This window comes from Eumetopias jubatus, unplaced genomic scaffold, assembly GCF_037043125.1.
Source record: "Eumetopias jubatus isolate StellerSeaLion01/CBP00866 unplaced genomic scaffold, mEumJub1_p1.0 scaffold_2, whole genome shotgun sequence".
Classification (NCBI taxonomy): Eukaryota; Metazoa; Chordata; class Mammalia; order Carnivora; family Otariidae; genus Eumetopias; species Eumetopias jubatus.
In genome coordinates this window covers 34725693-34745756 of record NW_028274808.1, presented here as the reverse complement: position 1 = coordinate 34745756, position 20064 = coordinate 34725693, and the positions used below count along the sequence as shown (strand labels likewise).

Below are 20064 nucleotides of genomic sequence, written 5' to 3'. Positions count from 1 at the left end.
GAGGATTCAGATCTGCTGCCTATCACGTGTACCCAAATCAAAGTCACCGTTTTGCTCACTTTTCTCTCTGCCAAAGGTCCTGGCCTGCTGTGGGTACACTGGACAGACCTACTTTCCTTTCCTTTCCTTATCTGGTTTTGACTCAGCCTCCCCTGGCTTGCCTCCTTCATTGTTCTCAATCTCAAGGCACAATCCAGAGAGTTCTTTATGAAAAAGCTTAGACCAGGTCACCTTTCCCAGTGTTCCACAGCCACCCTTGGACCCCTAGTCCGGTTAGCAAAGAAATGAGATATCTGGAAGAACCTAGTGGCTTTGCAAGAGTCAGCCCTATCACTTGGAAAAATCATGTTCTCTTTGGCCTCCTTTCCTGCCCCCTGAAGGGGTGAGACTCAGGGTGAGGGGTCCCTCCCAGGAAATTTGCGGTTGGTGGAGTCCCAGTGCTTGCCCCAAGGCTAGCCAATGTCGCCACCTAGAGGCCACTTAAAGTAGAGGTTCTTGCGGCAAGAGGTAACCGCTTTCCTTCGTAATTCCTGAAATGCCGGCATTTCATTTTCTTGCTTTTAGAAGTTCAGAATTCCTCTCTCATCTACGGTGTGGCTTTGGCTGCATCTCTGACCCAGGGCAAATCCTCCTCTAATGCCGGGCTGGCACGGTGTCAATTGATGGGCACAACTGCTACCTGTTGGCCCCGATGCCCTGCTCCTGTTAGACTCACTCATTACACCAGGTCTTAAAAAATAAATCTTTTAATTGCTTTGTAATCGGCACAGATGGTATAATTCAAACTCATATTTTTAACACACTCTGAAACATGTTATAGCTCTGAATGAAAGAATACGGAATCATCATGGTTTTAGGTTTTACAAAATTACATTCAGCAGCAACAATAGGTTCTAGAAGTTATTTCATGAAATTAAAGACTAGGGCTTGAAAAAATTAGGAAAAAATATCCAGAAAATAAACAATGCAGACCGAAGTTACCTGTTACGAATATCTGAGAATTGTGCTTTCTGGTTTTTGAAGATCTTGCTACTTTATTAACAACCAAGAAGTTGTAAAATTCTGGCTTATCAGGATAGCAGGGGAGGGGAGGCTATAGATGTGCCTGGAAAATGCTCTGCAGGGGCGGGAACCTCAAAGCCAGGCCTCATTGAAAGTGTGAGCCTGAACTGGCTTTGAAGGAATTTCTGGGAAGCGATGAGATTCACAGGTCTTTGATAAGAAATTACCATTAAGAGGATTATGGTGATGAAGAAATCACAGCATTCAGTTCTCCTCACCGGAGAGCCCAGGGGAAAAAGCTCAAAGCCCTGTCTCTTGAGGAGGATGTTAGAAAGGCCCAAACCCATTTACGTTACCTCTGTCATTTCCAGGGTCAATACCGTGAAGTGGCGAGTGCCATAAACTCTCAGGAGCCATGATTTGGGTTTGGAGCACTGCCTTGAGCCAGTTCCTGAAGTTACCTGTACTGCCATTCCAGAGCAGAGATAAATATTTACTGGGTGGGGTGAAAACTGGGGGCAGCAATCATCTTGCTCCAGAGCAGCAAAGACAATTACTCAGGAGGGGTTTGTAAGAAGATAATTTTCTATGAAAGGGGATGACAAATGTGAATCCCTCTCACTTTGGTGATTATAGCCATCAGTGGCCACATTTTAACCTGGGGAAGGCATTCATGGGCTGGTTGGTATTCCCGGGCAGGACTGGAAACTGAACTCAATCCCTGGCTGCTGACTTATATCCATTCTGTGGAGATGTCTAGATTTCTCAGCTCCAATCCACAGCCACTACCTGAAGTGAACTTCTTGGGTCAGACCCTAAGTACAGATGGTTTCAGTCAACACATGTCATCATCAGCACGTTCTCTGCAGGTCACAAGGAGGGCACGGCCGTGCTGTAACACAGGGATTGTCAAGACGGAAATCCAGCTGAGTGCAGAGTTCGTCCTCCTGGACAGGCCCTGGCCTCAGTGTCCCTGTGCCACTTCCACCGGTGCCTTCAGGTCGGCTGCTGACTTGTCCAGGGCAGGTTTCTTGGAGTAATCTCGCTCTCCAAAAATGGTGCTTCCTACTCGGACATTCGTAGATCCCACTTCAATCTGCGGGAAAGAAGAGAAAGTATCGGGGCCCGAGTTTAAAATAAGGAAGCGGCTGCGGAAGCCGTGCCTGTCACTGTGGCTCTCGAGGGCCTTCTACAAACAACAACGATAAGGCAGCTGAAGAGGGCCACGGCGGTGGTTAACCTTGGGTGTGTTTGAGAAATCAGTAAGCCCGTCCCTGGCGGTCACCATGATTAGGGAAGATGACTGCCGCTTATCTGGGGCTGGGGATATGAGAGGTCACGCTGTGTGACTGAGACGCAGTGGCACAATGAGAGGTCTCACAGCCCACGGCCCTTCCTAATGCTCCATGATTAGGCAGGTGAAAAAATCTCCTCCCGATTGTTTGAGCACAGGATCCAGTTCCATCGTACTTATAAACACAAAGTATTTTTGCACTGTTCTGATTTATGTGACTTTCCAAGAATGCAATTACTGGATGCACAGAGTGAAGTTTATATTTTGATTTTTAGCACTTTATCAAGTTATTTCCAGAAAAGCATATATGATAAATAAACTTAAAAAAATCATAGTTTAATTTTTTTTATTTTTTTACTTTTAAGTAATCTCTATACCCACCATGGGGCTTGACCTCACGACCCCGAGATCAAGAGTTGCGTGCTCTACCGACTGGGCCAACCAGGTACCCCTTCTTAGTTCTTTAGAATCCACTTAGGGAATTAATATTGAGTTTAAAAAAGTTATGTGTCAGGCTATAATTTCTACACATTTCATTTCAAAAAAGAAGGGGGTGGGGGATGCTGGAACAGTTGAAACCCACTGCTATTTGGGGCCCTATTGCTACGATGAGGCATTTTCAAAGATTCCTCTGGTAAAAACTGCTTCCTGCTGTAGCCTTTTGGACCCTCCCCTTGAGGTGGATAAGGGCCCCCAGGGAGGACACTCACTGCATGTTGGAAGTCCATGGACATGCCCATGCTCAGCTCAACCTGCTCAGTGGGGATGTTCAGCTTTTTACACAGCTCCTCTCGGAGGGACAGTAACACCTGACAGAAAGACAAGAGTGACATTTATTTTATTCCTGCCTTCTCTAAGGATGCCTGAAAGTGGCTGAATCTGAACATCTCTGCCAAAGATTGATTCCTAGTGGTTTCAAGGCCTGTCAAAATTTCCAGAAGTGAAAGTTGTTTTTAGCAAATGCTCCTATTTTCAAAAAAAAACTGATCAGCCATTGGAAAAGGAAGAAAAGAACTCATGTTTTAGCCAGGTTCAAGTGGGGTTGAGAAAGGTCTGTGGGGTTTTGGAAACCTATTTTCTCCTCTCCTTATGAGAAGAGTTCAGAAGATGGCTATAACCCCCGAGGCAGTATCTGGGATGTCTATGAAGTTTATTACGACAGCCAGTCCTGTGACAGCATTTCGCTAAGATGGCTCCTTAGAATGCGAGCAATCCGCCCCCCCACCCCATCCTTGGCCCCCAGTACCTGGAAGTCCGGATTTGGTCCTTGACTAAGATCATAGCCAAAGCTTCCTATGGTCATCAGCCCCACGAATTCCAGGCTGGGGCACTCGGCATTTATGTGTTCCACCACGGCTACTGTCTCTGAAGGCAGAAGGCCGTGTTTACCTTCACAAAAAGGAACAGAAGACACTTGTACCAACATGTTAGAAGTAGCCAGAGAAAAGCCTTCATTTTCATCCCTTCCTTATAACAAAGGAGGTGACTTTCAGGCTGGAGGACTTCTTGAAAGAAATGTATCCTCAAATCCTAAAGAGTAACTTTATTTTTGAGGTCTTTGTCTATGTTGCTTCCCTTCTGGTCATGAAATGAGCAATAATCATCTGAATCTCAGTGATCTGAGTTGAGAACAGCTAGAGCAGAAGAGAAAAAAACACTGCTTTTCTTGGGACACCAAGAAGACTCACATTGTCAAAATGCCAGACTCACCGGAGAATTCTTTTCCTAGCTCTGGTATGTCTATAGTTTCATTAATTTATTAGGACTGTAAACATTTAAAATAAAGTATGCATCACAGTGTTCACTATGTATTTGTAAAATTTAATGGAACTTGCTAATTAACAACTGGAGGAGGAATCTGCTGCAAATGATTATTTGTTACACAGTTATAAGCAATATGGATATTCTCTTTCCCTCATTTATCAAATGGAGATGCTATGAATGTTCACTTTAATCTTTAGTTACAGCAAATTATAGCTAATTATCAAGGAATGATGTCACAGACTCAACCTGGAGTTAATTTCAGATGTACCTATATTGATAACGTATTATATAATCTAGGTGCATGTAGAAATAATAATTGTTACAATTTACAGAGCACCTATGTGTCAGGCACATGTGCCAAGTCCTAAGAGCTTTTCACTTAATATAACGATACAGTAAGTACTCTATCTCCACTTGAAAAATGAGGAAACTGAGGCACAAGGAGGCTCAGTACCTTGTCCAAGGTCACACAACTAGAAACTATGCAGCTGAGATTTAAAGTCAGGACACGTGGCCTGAGGGTCTATCTGGAAAACAGCCTGCACTGTGTTCCTTCATGTTACGGTTTGGTAAATATTGGGGTTCTGCTGGTCGGTCTGTGAACACTTACTCTTAACAAGTGCTAACAAGTAAGATGTACAGGGTTCCCTGCCAACAGCTCTGCCCATATTACCACTTTCAATCCTCACAACACCCTCTGACGTAGGCACCGTTATGATTATCACTGTCTGCCAAGGAAGCTGAGGTACAGAGAGGTCAGGTAACTTGCCCGAGGTTACAATGCTGGAAAGTGCGGGGGCTCAAACCCGAGGTCTGATTTCAAAGCTCCTGCTCTGTTCACTAGGTTACCCTGTCAACCCAAGCCCCTTAAAGATATTAACTGGTGACTTTCTTCTATTCTCTCCCAATGTAACACTAAATAATTTTTTTAACACCTGAGCGTTACAAATGTAACTATGCCATCTCTTTCAGGAGTGATGGACTTCTAGGAATTTTCAGATCAGAGTTACAGTCCCCGTCCTGACTTGTCCTATTCTGGGCCACCAAAAAATTAAGAATTACCAAACCACAATGTATGAAAGAATTATACATGGACTGGCTTAGATGTCATTGTGCCATCTAGATCCTACAGAAAACAGCTTACTTAAAGGCCTGTCATTTCCTTCTAGAACCTTAGCTATCAGATACTTAGGCCTGCCATTCTTCCTGACCTTCAACCATCCTAAAGGAAGAAAAATCTACAATTCAGGTCGGGTCACTTACTCTCCTCTCCACTGGTGTTAACCTGGACCATAACCTTTAACCTTTCAGGAGAACCTTTTTTCTGCCACGAACTGTTCACTTTGTCTGCCAACTTCACAGAATCCACTGTTTCCAGCATGAAGAGATTGGGGACAGCTGTAACAAGAAAGAGGCAAGGTAATTCTTCACTCACCCTACTGCAGCAAGCAACATACAACCAATCTTTTTGACTTGGTGGATGAAAGAACTATTTCCCAGAAAAAGAACAAGACAGTGAAGTATCAGTTCTGTTCAGACTTATGTGACGGTTTTACTAGATGTCAGTTTGAATGTCGGCCCACTGCTATCTCATCAGAAAGGACCAATCAGGGAAATAGTGACCTACCGCAACCAGGTGACACACACATTCAAGAGGGCTGGAAATTGTGCAGATTCCCAAGAGCAGGCTTGATGGGACTATACATCTCAGTTCACACTGTGAGAACTGGGTCAAGATGACCAAAAAGAAAGGATAACTATGGAGGCCAAAGTGCTTCCCTGGCATGAAAACGCCATGTTCTTAAACTATGGGACGGGGGTGCTCTGATTCAACAAGGACGTCAGAATGACAGCTAAGGGAGATGCTGACGTCATCGAAACCATCTCCTTTTCCAAAGAAGCATGTGACATGAAGTATCATCACTTTTGCCTCAGATACATAACAACAAACACATCAGCAACATTAGCAGCTTGCTCTTGTCAAACAGGCAATTTGCTAACCAGTATACATGCATTACTGCTTTTTAATCTTTACCATGGTTCATGAAGCACTATTATTACCTCCACCTTACAGAGAGGGAAACAGGCTCAGAAAGGATAAAGTGTATTCAAGTTTACAAAACTAACAAATATTAGAGCTGTGATTTAAACAATGGCAAACTCCGTATTTTTAAAAAGATTTTATTTGTTTGGGAGAGAGAGAGTGAGAGTTGGTGGGGAGGGGCAAGGGGAAAGGGGCAAGCAGACTCCCTGCTGAGCAGGGAGCCCAACATGGGGCTTCATCCCAGGACCCTAAGATCTGCTTAACCATCTGAGCCACCCAGGAGCCCCATGACTCCAAATTCTTTTTTTTTTTTTTTTAAAGATTTTTCATTTATTTATTTATGTGTGTGTGAGAGGGAAGGAGAGAGCAAGAAAGCACAAGCAAGGGGAGCGGCAGGCAGAGGAGAAGCAGGTTCCCAGCTGAGCAAGGAGCCTGATGCAGGACCCTGGGATCATGACCTGAGCTGAAGGCAGAAGCTCAACCGACTGAGCCATCCAGGCGTCCCCTGACTCCATATTCTTAATGCTGAATTTGAGCTCAGGCTACTTCACTTTAAAAAATATGTATTTAAAGGGGCGCCTGGGTGGCTCAGTCGTTAAGCATCTGCCTTCGGCTCAGGTCATGATCCCAGGGTCCTGGGATGGAGCCCCGCACTGGGCTCCCTGCTCAGCAGGAAGCCTGCTTCTCCCTCTTCCACTCCCCCTGCTTGTGTTCCCTCTCTTGCTGTGTCTCCCTCTGTCAAATAAAGAAATAAAATCTTAAAAAAAATATGTATTTAAAAAAGAGACCAAAAGTAGACATGCTTGAAGTAAAAAAAAAAAAAAAATGCAATATAGAAGTATATGCAGTAAAAACTCAAAGCCTCTCACCCTAGAAACTACCACTATTACCATTGGGCTGAGGATTCTTCCACATCTATTTTAGTGTATTTCCATCCAATCACACACACACAGCCCCCTGATGCATAATTTCCTGTTATTTTTTTAAATAACATACAGATTGGATCATACTGGTTTTTTTTTCCCTAAAGATTTTATTTTTAAGTAATCTCTACACCCAATGTGGGACTTGAACTTATAACTTATAACCCTGAGATCAAGAGTTACACGTTCCACTGACTGAGCCAGTCAGGCGCCCTGGATCACAGTAAATGTTTTATGGGTTGCTTGCTTCCAGTTAGCATTTTTTTTTTCCAGTTTTTTTTACATTAGTACCATAAATCTACTGGTACTTTTAACAACTGCAACATTCCACAGAACAGATGATCACAATTTACTTAACATTGTTCTTATTAATTGTTTCTTTTTTAACTATATTGTTTTTTTTTTTAAACTATAAAACCAAAGCTTAGAAACAGATCTTTGGGCACATATACAAGTTGCTATAGGATACATGAGTTCTCAGAATTGAAATTACTAGTTAGGGAGGAAGTACAATTAAAACTGTGTTAGATACTAGAAATCCAAAAAAGCCCTACCATTTTAGAATCTTCCTGGCAAATGGTGGAGTGCTCATTTACTCATGCTCTCAAAACACTGGATATTAGCAGACTTTTTATTTTTTGCAAACCTGATCAGTGAAAAGTAGAATTTATTATTGTATTCTGCATTTCTCTTATTGAGGGTAAGCATTTTTCATTTGATTACTGGTCTTTTATATATTTTATCCTTATAAATGGCCTATTAGTTTTTCCCTATGTTTTTTCTTATGCATTAACAAATATACATATGGTTCTTTAAACATTATGGACATTAATCTCTTCCCCTTTTAAAAAAATATTATTTTACTACCAATCTGTGCTTCCCTTTTGCTTTGACATATAGAAAGCTTTAATTTTTATGTAAGCAAATGTGCTAATTGTTTCTTTTATGGCTTCCCAACTTTATGTTTTATTTAGAAAGGCCTTTCACCAGCCTTAAAAAATAGAAATATTTTCCTATTTTTCTTCTAATACTTCATAGTTTTGATTTTCAAGTTAAGATTCTTTAATCTCGCTGGAATTTATTTACACTGTGAGGAAGGGAATCTAATTTAATTATTTCTCCAATAAAAAGCTGATTATCTTGCTGCCACTTATTTTTTTTTAAATTTTTTATTGTTATGTTAATCACCATACATTACATCATTAGTTTTGGATGTAGTGTTCCATGTTTCATTGTTTGTGCATAACACCCAGTGCTCCACGCAGAACATGCCCTCTTTAATACCCATCACCAGGCTAACCCATCCCCCCACCCCCTCCCCTCTAGAACCCTCAGTTTGTTTTTCAGAGTCCATGTCTCTCATGGTTTGTCTCCCCCTCCGATTTCCCCCCCTTCATTCTTCCCTTCCTGCTATCTTTTTTTTTTTCTTAACATATATTGCTTTGTTTCAGAGGTACAGATCTGTGATTCAACAGTCTTGCACAATTCACAGTGCTCGCCATAGCACGTACCCTCCCCAATGTCTATCACCCAGCCACCCCATCCCTCCCATCCCCCCACCACTCCAGCAACCCTCAGTTTATTTCCTGAGATTAAGAATTCCTCACATTAGTGAGGTCATATGATACATGTCTTTCTCTGATTGACTTATTTCACTCAGCATAACACCCTCCAGTTCCATCCACGTCGTTGCAAATGGCAAGATCTCATTCCTTTTGATTTGCTGCCACTTATTAAGTATAAATAGGCTCCCTACTTCCCCCACACTTAATATGAAATAGCTTTTAAAAATAATATAATAGACTTCTGCTTTCTGACAAGATGAAATACAGGGGTCAGATTTACCCTCCCACCTGAACGTCCAAATGGACAAAATATGTAAGACAATGGTTTACAAGAACTGGGTATCATGCAATGAAAGACAGTGATCTCTGAGGGATGAGAAACGAATGAAGTGAGCTCTACAACTGCCCCAGCTTGCTGCCTGGAGAGTTTCTAGAATGTGGCACAGGAAGGGGGAACACGGGCAGAGTGTGGACCCAAGTTGAGGACATGAACTGAGTATCTGGAAAGACTAAGTAGCTAAAGTGCACAGGGCAGAATTCGGGAGAGGACAGAGCTGCACACAGAGAGATCACTGGTGAGTTGTGAAGGGCTCCCTTCCAGAACTCAGCTGGGTACAGATCAGCATGTGCATGTGAGGAATCAGCCCTGGCTGAGGACAGAACTGTTTGAAAGGATTAGAAGAAATAAGAAATAGGCATGGAATAGTGCCTATTCCCACCAGACAGGCTCAGGATTCATGGGGCACTGGGTATAGAGTACACGGAGTAATGGGCAGTCACACCAACTAATCTTAAAAGCAAGACCTAAAAAGATCAAACTGTTCTCAAGTAACTTAACTGTGTTCCAAACAAAGCTCAAAAATATTTATAAGAATACAAAAACGACCAGCTCCCAAAAAGAAAATTCACAATGTTTGGCTGTCCAAAAAAAAAAAAAAAAAATCACTCAAAGAAGCAGGAAATCTGATACATAATGAGGGGTTAAATCAATCTGTTGAAACTGCTCCAGACTGTCAAAGATGATAGAATCAGTAGATAGCACATTAAAATAGTTTCTATAACCATATGCCATATATAAAAAATATAGAGAGCCATGGAAGATATAAAAAAGACTCAAATTGAACTTCTAGCGTGAAAACTACCATGTAGGAGATGAAAAATCCACTGATGGGATTAATGGTAAGTTAGACAATGCTAAAGAAAGGCTTAGTTACCTTGAAGAAATGATCCAAAATGAAACACAGAGGGGGAAAAAAAATCATAAAAATTAAAAGAGCATCAGTGGGCTGTGGAATCACCTCAAGCAGGCTGATAGGTAACTGGAATCCCCAAAGGAGAAGAGAAAGGGGGAGGCAGAAAATATATGTGAAGAAACAATAGTTGAAAAATTTCTAAACTTGATTAGAACCTCAGATCCAAGAAGCTCAATGAGCCCCAAGCACAAGAAATGTGAAAAAAAAAAAAATTACACCAAGCCATATCATAATCAAATTGCTCAAAGCCAGTGATAATGAGAAAATCTTAAAAGTAGTTAAAGGAAAAAAAAAATGTTACACACAGAGGAACAAAGATAAGGATGACATTATATTTCTCATTGGAAACAATGTAAGTAAAGACAGTGGAGCAACATCCTTAAAGTACTGAACGAAAAAACTGTCAAGCTACAGTTCTATCATCTGCAAAATTACCTCTCAAAAATAAAGGTGAAGGTGCAAAAAAGTTCAACGGAAAAGAATGAAGTTGCATCTCCCTCTTCCTTAGGCTATACATAAAAATTAACTCAGAAAGACCCAAAGGTGAGAGTTAACACTACAAAACTCTTAGAAGAAAACAGGAGTAAGTCTTTGTGACCTTGGGGGCATGCGGCTGGCTACTCTCGATCTGAGGGTTGTGAGTTCAAGCCCCACATTGGGCACAGAGATTACTTAAAAAAAAATCTTTGTGACCTTGGATTTCTTAGTTACAGTACCAAAAGCACATGCCACAAAAGAAAAAAGAGATAAACTATTGTACATTAAAATGAAAGATTTCTGGGCTACAAATGATACCATAAAGAAAATGAAAAGACAACCCATCGAATGGGAGAAAATATTTGCAAATCATATATAGCATAAAGGACTGATACCTAGGATATATAAAGAACTTTTACAACTCAATAATAAAAAGACCCAATTAAAAAACACATAAAGGATTTGAACAGATATTTCTCCAAAGAAGATGTACAAATGGCCAATAAACACATGAAAAAATGCTCAACTTCATTTGTCATTAGGAAATGCAAATCAAACCACAATGAGATACCATTTCACATATTTTTTATTACATCACTTTATCTCCTTTGTTGACTTATTAGCCATAACTCTCTATTGCGTTATTTTTTTGGTTGCTTTATTTTATTTTATTTTTTAAAGTAAGCTTTATGCCCAATGTGGGGCTTGAACTTATGACCCTGAGATCAAGTTGCAACGCTCTACCAACTGAGCCAGTCAGGCACCCTTATTGGTTGCTTTTAAAGTTGAACTTATACACAGTCTACCTTAAAATGGTGTCATACCACTTCATATAAAGTTTAAGAACCTGCTAATAGTGTACTTCTGTTTCTTACTTTCCTTTTTGTATGTTACTGTTTCAATGCACTTTACTTTTTCATGTTATAAATCCCACAATACATCATTATTTTTGTTTATATAACATATTATACTAATATAACAGCAGAGAAAAATTAATTAAACTAAAAGTAGTTCTCTGAGGAGACTGATAAACTTGATAAACCTCCAGCCAGATGGATTAGGAAAAAAAAGAGAAGACACAAATTACCAACATCAGGAATGAGTTGACATCACTACAGATTCTACAGATATTAAAAGGATAATAAAGAGATATCACAAACAACTTAATGCTCATAAATTTATTACTTTAGATGAAATGGGCAAACTCCTCGAAAAACATAAAGTAACAAAGCTCATTGAAGAAAAAACAGATTATGTGAATAGTCTATTAACAAAACTGAAACTATAGTTAAAAACCTTCCTACAAAGAAACTCCAGGCCTCACTGGTGAATTCTACCAAGCAGTTAAGGAAGGGACCATACCAATTCCACACAAGCTCTTTCACAAGACTCAAGAGGTGGGAATACTTTCCAGTTCATTCTATGAGGCCAGCATTATTCTGTTACCAAAGAAAAAAGATATTACAAGAAAACAACAGCCCATGTCTCTTATGAATGTAGATGCAAACATTCTAAGCAAAACTTAAATCAAATGCAACATTACAGTAAAAGGATAATACTGCCTGACCAAGTGAGCTTATTCCTAAGAATATAGGGGTGGTTTAACATTTGAAAATCAATAAATATAATTCAATATGTTAATAAACTGAAAAAGAAAAACCCATAGGATTATTTCAATGGATGCAATAAAGGCATCTGACAAAATCTAACACTGATTCTTGATAAAGCCTCTCAGCAAACTAGGATTAGAAGAGTAATTCCTCCTTCTGATAAAAGACATCAAGAAAAACATGCATGTACACTTATAGCATTTCTATTCAATACTGTATTAGAGGTATTAGCTAGTATAATAAGGCAAGAAAAAGAAATAAAAGGCATCCAGATTGGAAATTGTCTTTGTTTATAGGTAACATAATTGTCTACTTAGAAAATTATATGGAAATCTGCAAAAACAAAACAAAACAAAAAACCCAATACCCCCACTAGAATAAGTAGACTTAAAAAACTACTAAGAAACTACTAGAATAAGTAGAACTACCAGCATGGGTTTAACAAAGTTGCAGGACAGAAAATGAACATACAAAATCAATTGTATATTAGCAATTATATATTAGCAAAAAAAATCAGAAATTAAAGTAACAGCATCAATAATAGTATCAACAGAGAGCATCAAAATATAAGAAAAACTTAGATATAAATCAGACAAAAGATAAGGAAATTCTGCACAATGAAAACTACAAAATATTACTGAGAGAAATTAAAGAAGACCTAAATAAATACTGAGCTATACCCCCATTAATGTGTTGGGAGATTCAGTATTTTTACTATGTCGATGTTCTCCAAACTGATCTAGAGATTCAATATAATCCAATCAAATACCTGGCGGGATGTTTGTTTTGTTTTATTTTGGTAGAAATTGACAAACTGGTTTATATGGAAATGCAAAGGATCTAGAATAGCCAAAATAACTTTGAAAAAGAAGAACAAAGTTGGGTACTAACAATACTCAATTTCAAGAATTATTATAAAGCAGGGCGCCTGGGTGGCTCAGTCGTTAAGCGTCTGCCTTCGGCTCAGGTCATGATCACAGGGTCCTGGGATCAAGCCCCACATACCCCAGAGAGAGGGAACACAAGCAGGGGGAGTGGAAGAGGGAGAAGCAGGCTTCCCGCTGAGCAGGGAGCCCGATGAGGGGCTCGATCCCAGGACCATGGGATCACAACCTGAGCCGAAGGCAGACGCTTAACAACTGAGCCACCCAGGAGCCCCAATAAATAAAATCTTAAAAAAAAAATTATTATAAAGCTCCAGTAAATCAAAATAGCATGCTATCAGTGTAAAAGTAGGTAAGTAGATCAGTGGAACAGAGTAAATAGTCTAGAAATAAACCCATGGATAGCTGATTTTTGATAAAGGTGCAAAGGAATGAAATGGAGAAAGGACAGACTTTCCAATAAGTAGTGTTGGAACGATTAGATATTTATATGCAAAAAAACCCCTAACTTGGAATCATACGTTGCACCATTTACAATAATTAACTCAAAGTGAATAATGAAGCTTAATATAAGACTGAACAGTATAAAACTGCTAGGAGAAAATCTGTATGATTTGAACCATAGGGAAATATTTTTTAGACACAACACCTAAAGCACAGTCTATGAAAATATATATTGATAAAATGGACTTCATCAAATTAAAAACTTCTGCTCTTTAAAAGACACTGTTAAGAGAAGGAAAAGGCAAGCAATAGAGTGGGAGAAAAAATTTGCAAAGCCTGTATCTGATAAAGGACTATTATCCAGAATATATAAAGAATTCTCCTGTCTGAAAAGTAAAAAAATCCAATTAGAAAACAGGTAAAAGATTTTGATAGACACTTCACCAAAGAAGATAAATGGACACAAACATGTGAAAAGATGTTCCGTATCATTAGCCATTAGGGAAATGCAAGGACACCACCACATACCTACCAAAATGCTAAAATTAAAAGAACGACTACGTGAAGTGTGGACAAGGATGTGGAGGAACTTGAACCACTGCTGGTGGGAATGTACAACGGCACAACCACTTTGGAAGACAGCTTGGCAGTTTCTTCAAAAGTTAAACATACATGATGGGTAGCGGGTTTCAGTTCTAAGAGAGGAAAAGAATTCTAGAGGATGGATAGTAGTGATGGTTGCAAACAATGTGAATGAACTTGATGCCATTGAACTGTATACTTAAAAATAGTTAAGATGATTAGTTTTATGTTATGTGTATTTTACCAGAATTAAAAAAGTTAAACATATATTTATCATGTGATTCAGCCATTCTACTCCTAGGTATTTATTCCAAGAAGAAAAAGTCCAGGGGTGCCTGGGTGGTTCAGTCTGTTAAGCGTCCGCCTCCTGATTTCAGCTCAGGTCATGATCTCAGGGTAATGAGATCAAGCCCCACATAGGGCTCAGCGTGGAGTCTGCTTGTCCCTCCCCCCAACCCCTACTGCTCACATGCTCTTTCCCTCTCAAATAAAAATCTTAAAAAAAAAAATTCTTACAAAGATGTTCACAACAATTTTTCCCCCTCAACTCTATAATAATTTTATTTGTCATAGCCCCAAATTAGAAGAAACCCAAACGGCCATCAATAGGTGAATGGTTAAACTAAAAGGAGTGAACTACTGACACATAAATCAACAAGATTAACCTTAAAATAATTATGCTGAGTGGAAGAAGTCAGACCAAAAAAAGTACATACTATTTATGATTCCATTTATATAAAACTCTTAACAAGGTAAACTAATCTACAGTGACAGAAAGCAGGTAAGTAGTGCTGAAGGAGGGGGGTACCTGGGTGGCTCAGTTGGTTAAGCATCTGCCTTTGGCTCAAGTCATGATCCCAGGGTCCTGGGATCGAGCCCCGCATCGGGCTCCCTGCTCAGCGGGGAGTCTGCTTCTCCCTCTGCCCCTCCCCTCTGCTCATGCTCACGTTCTCTAAATAAATAAATAACAAAATCTTAAAAAAAAAAAAAGTAGTGTTGAAGGAGGAATTGGGGGAAGAAGCAGAAAGAAGGGGTTACAAAGGACATGAGGAAACTTTTTGGGGTGATGGACGTGTTTACTATCTTGACTGCTGTAATGGTTTCACAGGTACAATCATATGTTGAAACTAACCAAATTGTGCACTTTAAGTATATACAATTTACTGTAGGTCAATTATACTTCAATAAAGCTGCCTAAAAAAATAAAGGTTATTTTAATTTTGACACGTTGAGAGAAGTATTCAGTTCCTCAAACAGATCTCCACATGTCATTAGCATATGGTTAAATCCTTCCGTAGTTAATTCTTAATTTACTGTACTTTACTGTATTTTACCGTATATATTTTATTATTACATACCGTGTTTGTTTTATTGTATGTTATTATATTTACTGTAGCTTTTTTTTAAGATTTCATTTTTTTGACAGAGAGAGAGCACAAGCAGAGGGAGTGGCAGGCAGAGGGAGAAGAAGAAGCAGGTTCCCCACTGAGCAAGGACCTGATGTGGGGCTCGATCCCTGGACCCTGGGGATCACGACCTGAGCTCAAGGCAGACGCTTAACCGACTGAGCTACCCAAGCACCCCTATAGCCTTACATTTAAAGGGAAAAGGACAAAAATGTCTCCCTTGTCAAGTGAAAAATTTTATGGGCTATAATTCCTTATAATTTATTTGAAAGACCACCAAATGATACCTAACATTTCCAAGTAGGGTAGGTTTCCAAGTATAAACAACCCAGTCAACGGTGAATTCATTCTGTTCTTGATATGAGGCTTTTTCCTCATACTAAGAATTAAGATTTCTTTTCCCAAAAAACTCCAAAACACAAATGGTGAATTAGGACTATTCTAAAAGCTGTTCCCTTTTCCAAAGAAAGTAGTGTAAGTAATATAATGATAGAGATTTTGTCTTCATATTTAGAATTTTATCTTACCCATCAATTTGTTGACATTTTGTTTCTGTAGGTGCCCAATGAAGTGCCATCTGATATCAGGACATGAAGAAAGAATCTGAAGAGAAAAAGGTAACCATGTTTGACTTTGAATTTATGAAGGCCTTGCTGGCTCAAATACCTTACACACTCCCTTCTGTCTTTTCATGTCTATGCAACAAACCACTATCACCATCTTTAGCCAGGCAGGTTCCTAAGGATACTTAGAGAAAAACCTAAGGCTTCTACTCTGTTTCTCTTCCTTGTTCCCATCAGCTCCTTCTATCTTTTAGATATCATCCATGAAAAATGAACTGATTGTGGAGAACCTGGCTGGTTCAGTTGGTAGAGCACATGACTCTTGATCAGGGTGGTGAGTTCAAGCCACACATTGGGTGTGGAGCCTACTTTTTTTTTTTTTAAAGATTTTATTTATTTATTTATTTATTTGAGAGAGAGAGAGAGAGAAACAGCATGAGAGGGGATAGGGTCAGAGGGAGAAGCAGGCTCCCTGCTGAGCCGGGAGCCCGATGTGGGACTCGATCCCAGGACTCCAGGATCATGACCTGAGCCAAAGGCAGTCGCTTAACCAGCTGAGCCACCCAGGCACCCAGGTGTGGAGCCTACTTAAAAAAAAAAAAAAAGGATGAACTGATTAAAGCTTTCAAATCTCAAAAGGACCCAGGATTATAGCAAGCTCCTAAATCACCACATCCAAAAAGCTGCAAAGGAGAAAACTATAGTCTTAGTGTTAATAAAGAAAGAAAATCTAGCTGAGAAATATTTGGAGCTCAAGGTGAATGTAGACATTTCTACCACCAGTTGACCTTCCTGTAAAACTCAACCACCATAATGGGTCTAACTTTCAACTGAAGGGCCAAGATTAGATACAAACTGAAGGATTGAGGTATCCACTTACTTTAGGATTTGATGCTTTTTCTAGCAGTTCTTGAACCTAAAGGAAAAAAACAACACGAGTCAGAAGCCTGGCAATCACGACTCTTCCAAAGGCAGACTGGAAAAGGACTCTTACGTAGTTCTCCCCGAAAGTACGCTGGCCATGACTGTAGGCTTCAATCACCATGTCTGCAGGTTTGGTTTTGCTGACTGCTACTAGCCGGGGCTGGATGGCTGGGAGATCCTGCCAAGAGGGAAAGAGCCAAATGAGTGAATGTTTAGGAATATTATCCCAATGAGTTCTGTAAGATGGATCCCATAGAATCAATCGGCATAGGTCTTAACTTGACATCCAGTAAGCTCCATTATTCCAATACTGGAGGGAGACCAGCATCAAATAATGTTGATCCAATGTCTTTCAAATGTATGGCATCTAAATCCAGAGTGTTAGCTATTTTAACATCTAGTCTCTCTTAGGAGAACTGGGAAGGTAAGTAAAAGCAGTATTTCCTTAAAATGCGGTCTTTGACCAACTGCATCAGCATCATCCTGGTGCCACTCCAGACCTACTGAATCTGAATCTCTGGAGCTGGAGTCTGAGAATCTGCTATTTAAACAAACTCTCCAGATGATGCTCTTGTCTACCAAGGTTGGAGGTTTAAGAATCACTTCATTAAGGGAAGGCATTACCCTCTGACTAGAGGGGATGCCACTGCTGGCTTATGAAACTCCAAGTTAAGTTTTGGAAACTCATTCTGGGCCTGGTATATTCATTAACATTGCCCCCCACATTCCAAAGTGGCCTGTATGGCTTTGTAATTTACTGTGCAATCTATCAAGAACCAGTAGCAGAACTGAGGTAGGGACACCAAAAACTCTGGACTCAGGATTAGGCCCATATGACCCCCCGTATGATGTGTACGGCCATCACATAAAAAGCAGAGCTTCTCTGCATTCTGCTGCAACCAAATCTATACAGAGGCAACAAGAGATCCATCTATCCTCATATATCTCATTCATGTACCCCATCACCCCCTGCAATTTTTACAGAATTACTGTATTTTTTTTTTTCAAAGATCTCTTTTATTGTCTGTGTGTAAAACCAAGCAGAGGCTCATTTTTCTAAGGGCAGCAATGATACACTCACAGCGATTCAGTAGAAATGAATGAGGGACACGTCATGTCAGGCACAGTGGATCCTCCATTCACGTGGATTACTCTGCTGCTTAGAAAGACCCATAACTTAAAACAGGCACAACCTCATGTCTCTGAACACGACATGGAAGAAACCTTGAATGCTTTTTTCTAACATGATTGTGACAGCTAATTTTATGAGAATCACTATTTTCAAAGGCCCTGAAGAGAGAGGAGCGTCTGGGCACAGGACTGGCGCTGCTCCAGTCCGCTGAGGCTTTTGACCTTTACACAAGGCGGGGTGGGCAATGGCCGCGATGTCGGAGGTGGTCATTTTCTCGGGTGGTGGACACCTTCTGCTCCAACTGAACCAACCTCCAGAAAACCTGGCAGGCTCATTGCGAGGTCACGGAGGAAACCCTTCGCTAGCTTTGTGGGGGCTCTGCAACCCGCGCCGACGCCAAGGCGGCAGGACGGCTCGCCGCCAGAGGACCCCCTCTGCGTCACCGTGACGACCCATTCCCACGCGGGCGTCCCCTCCTGAAAGCAGCGGCCCACCGTCCCCACGCTGTCTCCTTCCTCACCCGCGGCCGCCGTGCCACCGCCTGCTGCACGCGCTCGTTCACTGTCCGCAGTGCGAACCCGACTCCCAGCTCCGCCGACATGCTGCCTGCTCTCCACATCCCCAGGGACCAACGCCGAGCCCAGACCCCTCGCACCCCCAGGCTGAGACCGCTTTCCGGTCCCGCCCAGCACGCGTCTTGTATGGTCCAATCGCCGCTTACCACCGAGTCGTCTCATCCAATCGACACTGGGGCGGGGGCGGGGCGGGGGCGGGATGGCGGGCGGCTCCGCCCCGCGGCGGCGGCCATCTTGGGGAGGGCGCCCGGGGCCTTGCTGGGGACATGCTGGCCGGGCTCCGGACGCGGGGCTGGGGTGTGGAGGCCGCCTCTGGAGTAGTCCCGGTGCGCCCCCCGCCCCGGCGAGCCTTCCACGTCCAGCTGCCTGAGCCGCCGCCCCTGGCCCTGTGGGAGCTTTCTGACGAAAAAAAAGAGGGCCTGTTCCTGGGTCCTTGTCCTTTTCCAAATGCCCCACAGATCTGCCCGTCCCTGGCGTTCAAAGAGCTGCGTGGGTACCAGGACTTGAAGCTGCTGGAGCGGGAGACATGGCTTTTAGTGTCTCAGATGAGTCTTGTGAGGAACCGGTTGTTAAGAGATATAAAAGAAAACTGTTTCTAAAGAACACGGCCTGATTCAAATGTGTGGTTATTTCTTCTTGTCATCCTTGAAACCAGTGCTGTCCAATTGAAATATGCGATCCACACAAGTAATTAAAGAATTTCCAGTAGGCGCATAAAAAGTAAAACATTTTAATGAATACATTTAACCCAGTACCTCCAAAGTTTCACTATGCAACCAATAGGAAAACTCAATGAGGTGTTTTTTTTTTTTTTTTTTTTTTAAATTTGGCAGAGAAAGAGCACAAGTAGGCAGAAAGGCAGGCTGAGCGAGAAGCAGACTCCCCGCTGAGCAGGGAGCCCAATGCGGGGCTCGATCCCAAAACCCTGGGATCATAACCGGAGCCAAAGGCAGACGCTTAATCGACGAGCCACCCAGGCACCCCCGAGATTTTTTTTTTTTTTAAGATTTTATTTTTAAGTAATCTCTATGCCCAAGTGCGGCTTGAATTTAACAACCGGAAGATCAAATGTCGCATGCTCTACCCATTGAGACAGCCAGGCGCCATGAGATTTTGTTTCATTGTACTTAACTTACAAAACTCGCTGTGTAGTTTTGATTTACAGCATGCCTCAGTTCGGGCTATCCATATTTCACAAGGTCAGTAGCCACCTGCGGCTGGCGCTCCTTACTGGAGGAGAGCACAGGCAGCTTTAGACGGCTAGCATGACCTCGGCACACATTCAGTCCAATTCTTGAGTGTCCTATGTGTCCAGCTCTGGGCCACATGAAGGTCATAAACATGAGGAGGAGCCAAACAATAAATTTTACTAATACAGTAAAATACAAAGTTTGATAGTCAGATGGTGAAATAGTAGGTGCTGTGGGTACGTAGAAAGAGATCAGTTGTGTTAAGGAAAGCGCTTTTGTACCTTTTAAAGATTCTCAGGCATTTCAACTTAATGAAGTGGGATGCTATTATGTTGGAGAAAAGGCTAAAGTTTGTTCCTCAGGTTGTCTTGGGGCCACTCGGCTTAACTTCGAATCTTCGGGAAATAAAGGGCAATATTCTTTCTTCTCTCA

At 41.3% G+C, this 20064-nt stretch overlaps 1 protein-coding gene across 1 annotated transcript; it reads right to left on the bottom strand.

The window, feature by feature from the left end:
• Window positions 1-730: 730 nt before the first annotated feature.
• On the bottom strand, window positions 731-18503 carry PLPBP (pyridoxal phosphate binding protein). The gene is made up of 8 exons (XM_028095341.2): window positions 18388-18503; window positions 16806-16913; window positions 16692-16727; window positions 15776-15851; window positions 5324-5458; window positions 3543-3685; window positions 3007-3105; window positions 731-2098 (listed from the first exon to the last, which is right to left on the bottom strand). The coding sequence occupies exons 1-8, from the start codon at window positions 18484-18486 to the stop codon at window positions 1967-1969; spliced, it is 828 nt and encodes a 275-aa protein (XP_027951142.1). The 5' UTR covers window positions 18487-18503; the 3' UTR covers window positions 731-1966.
• Between the last annotated feature and the right edge of the window lie 1561 nt (window positions 18504-20064).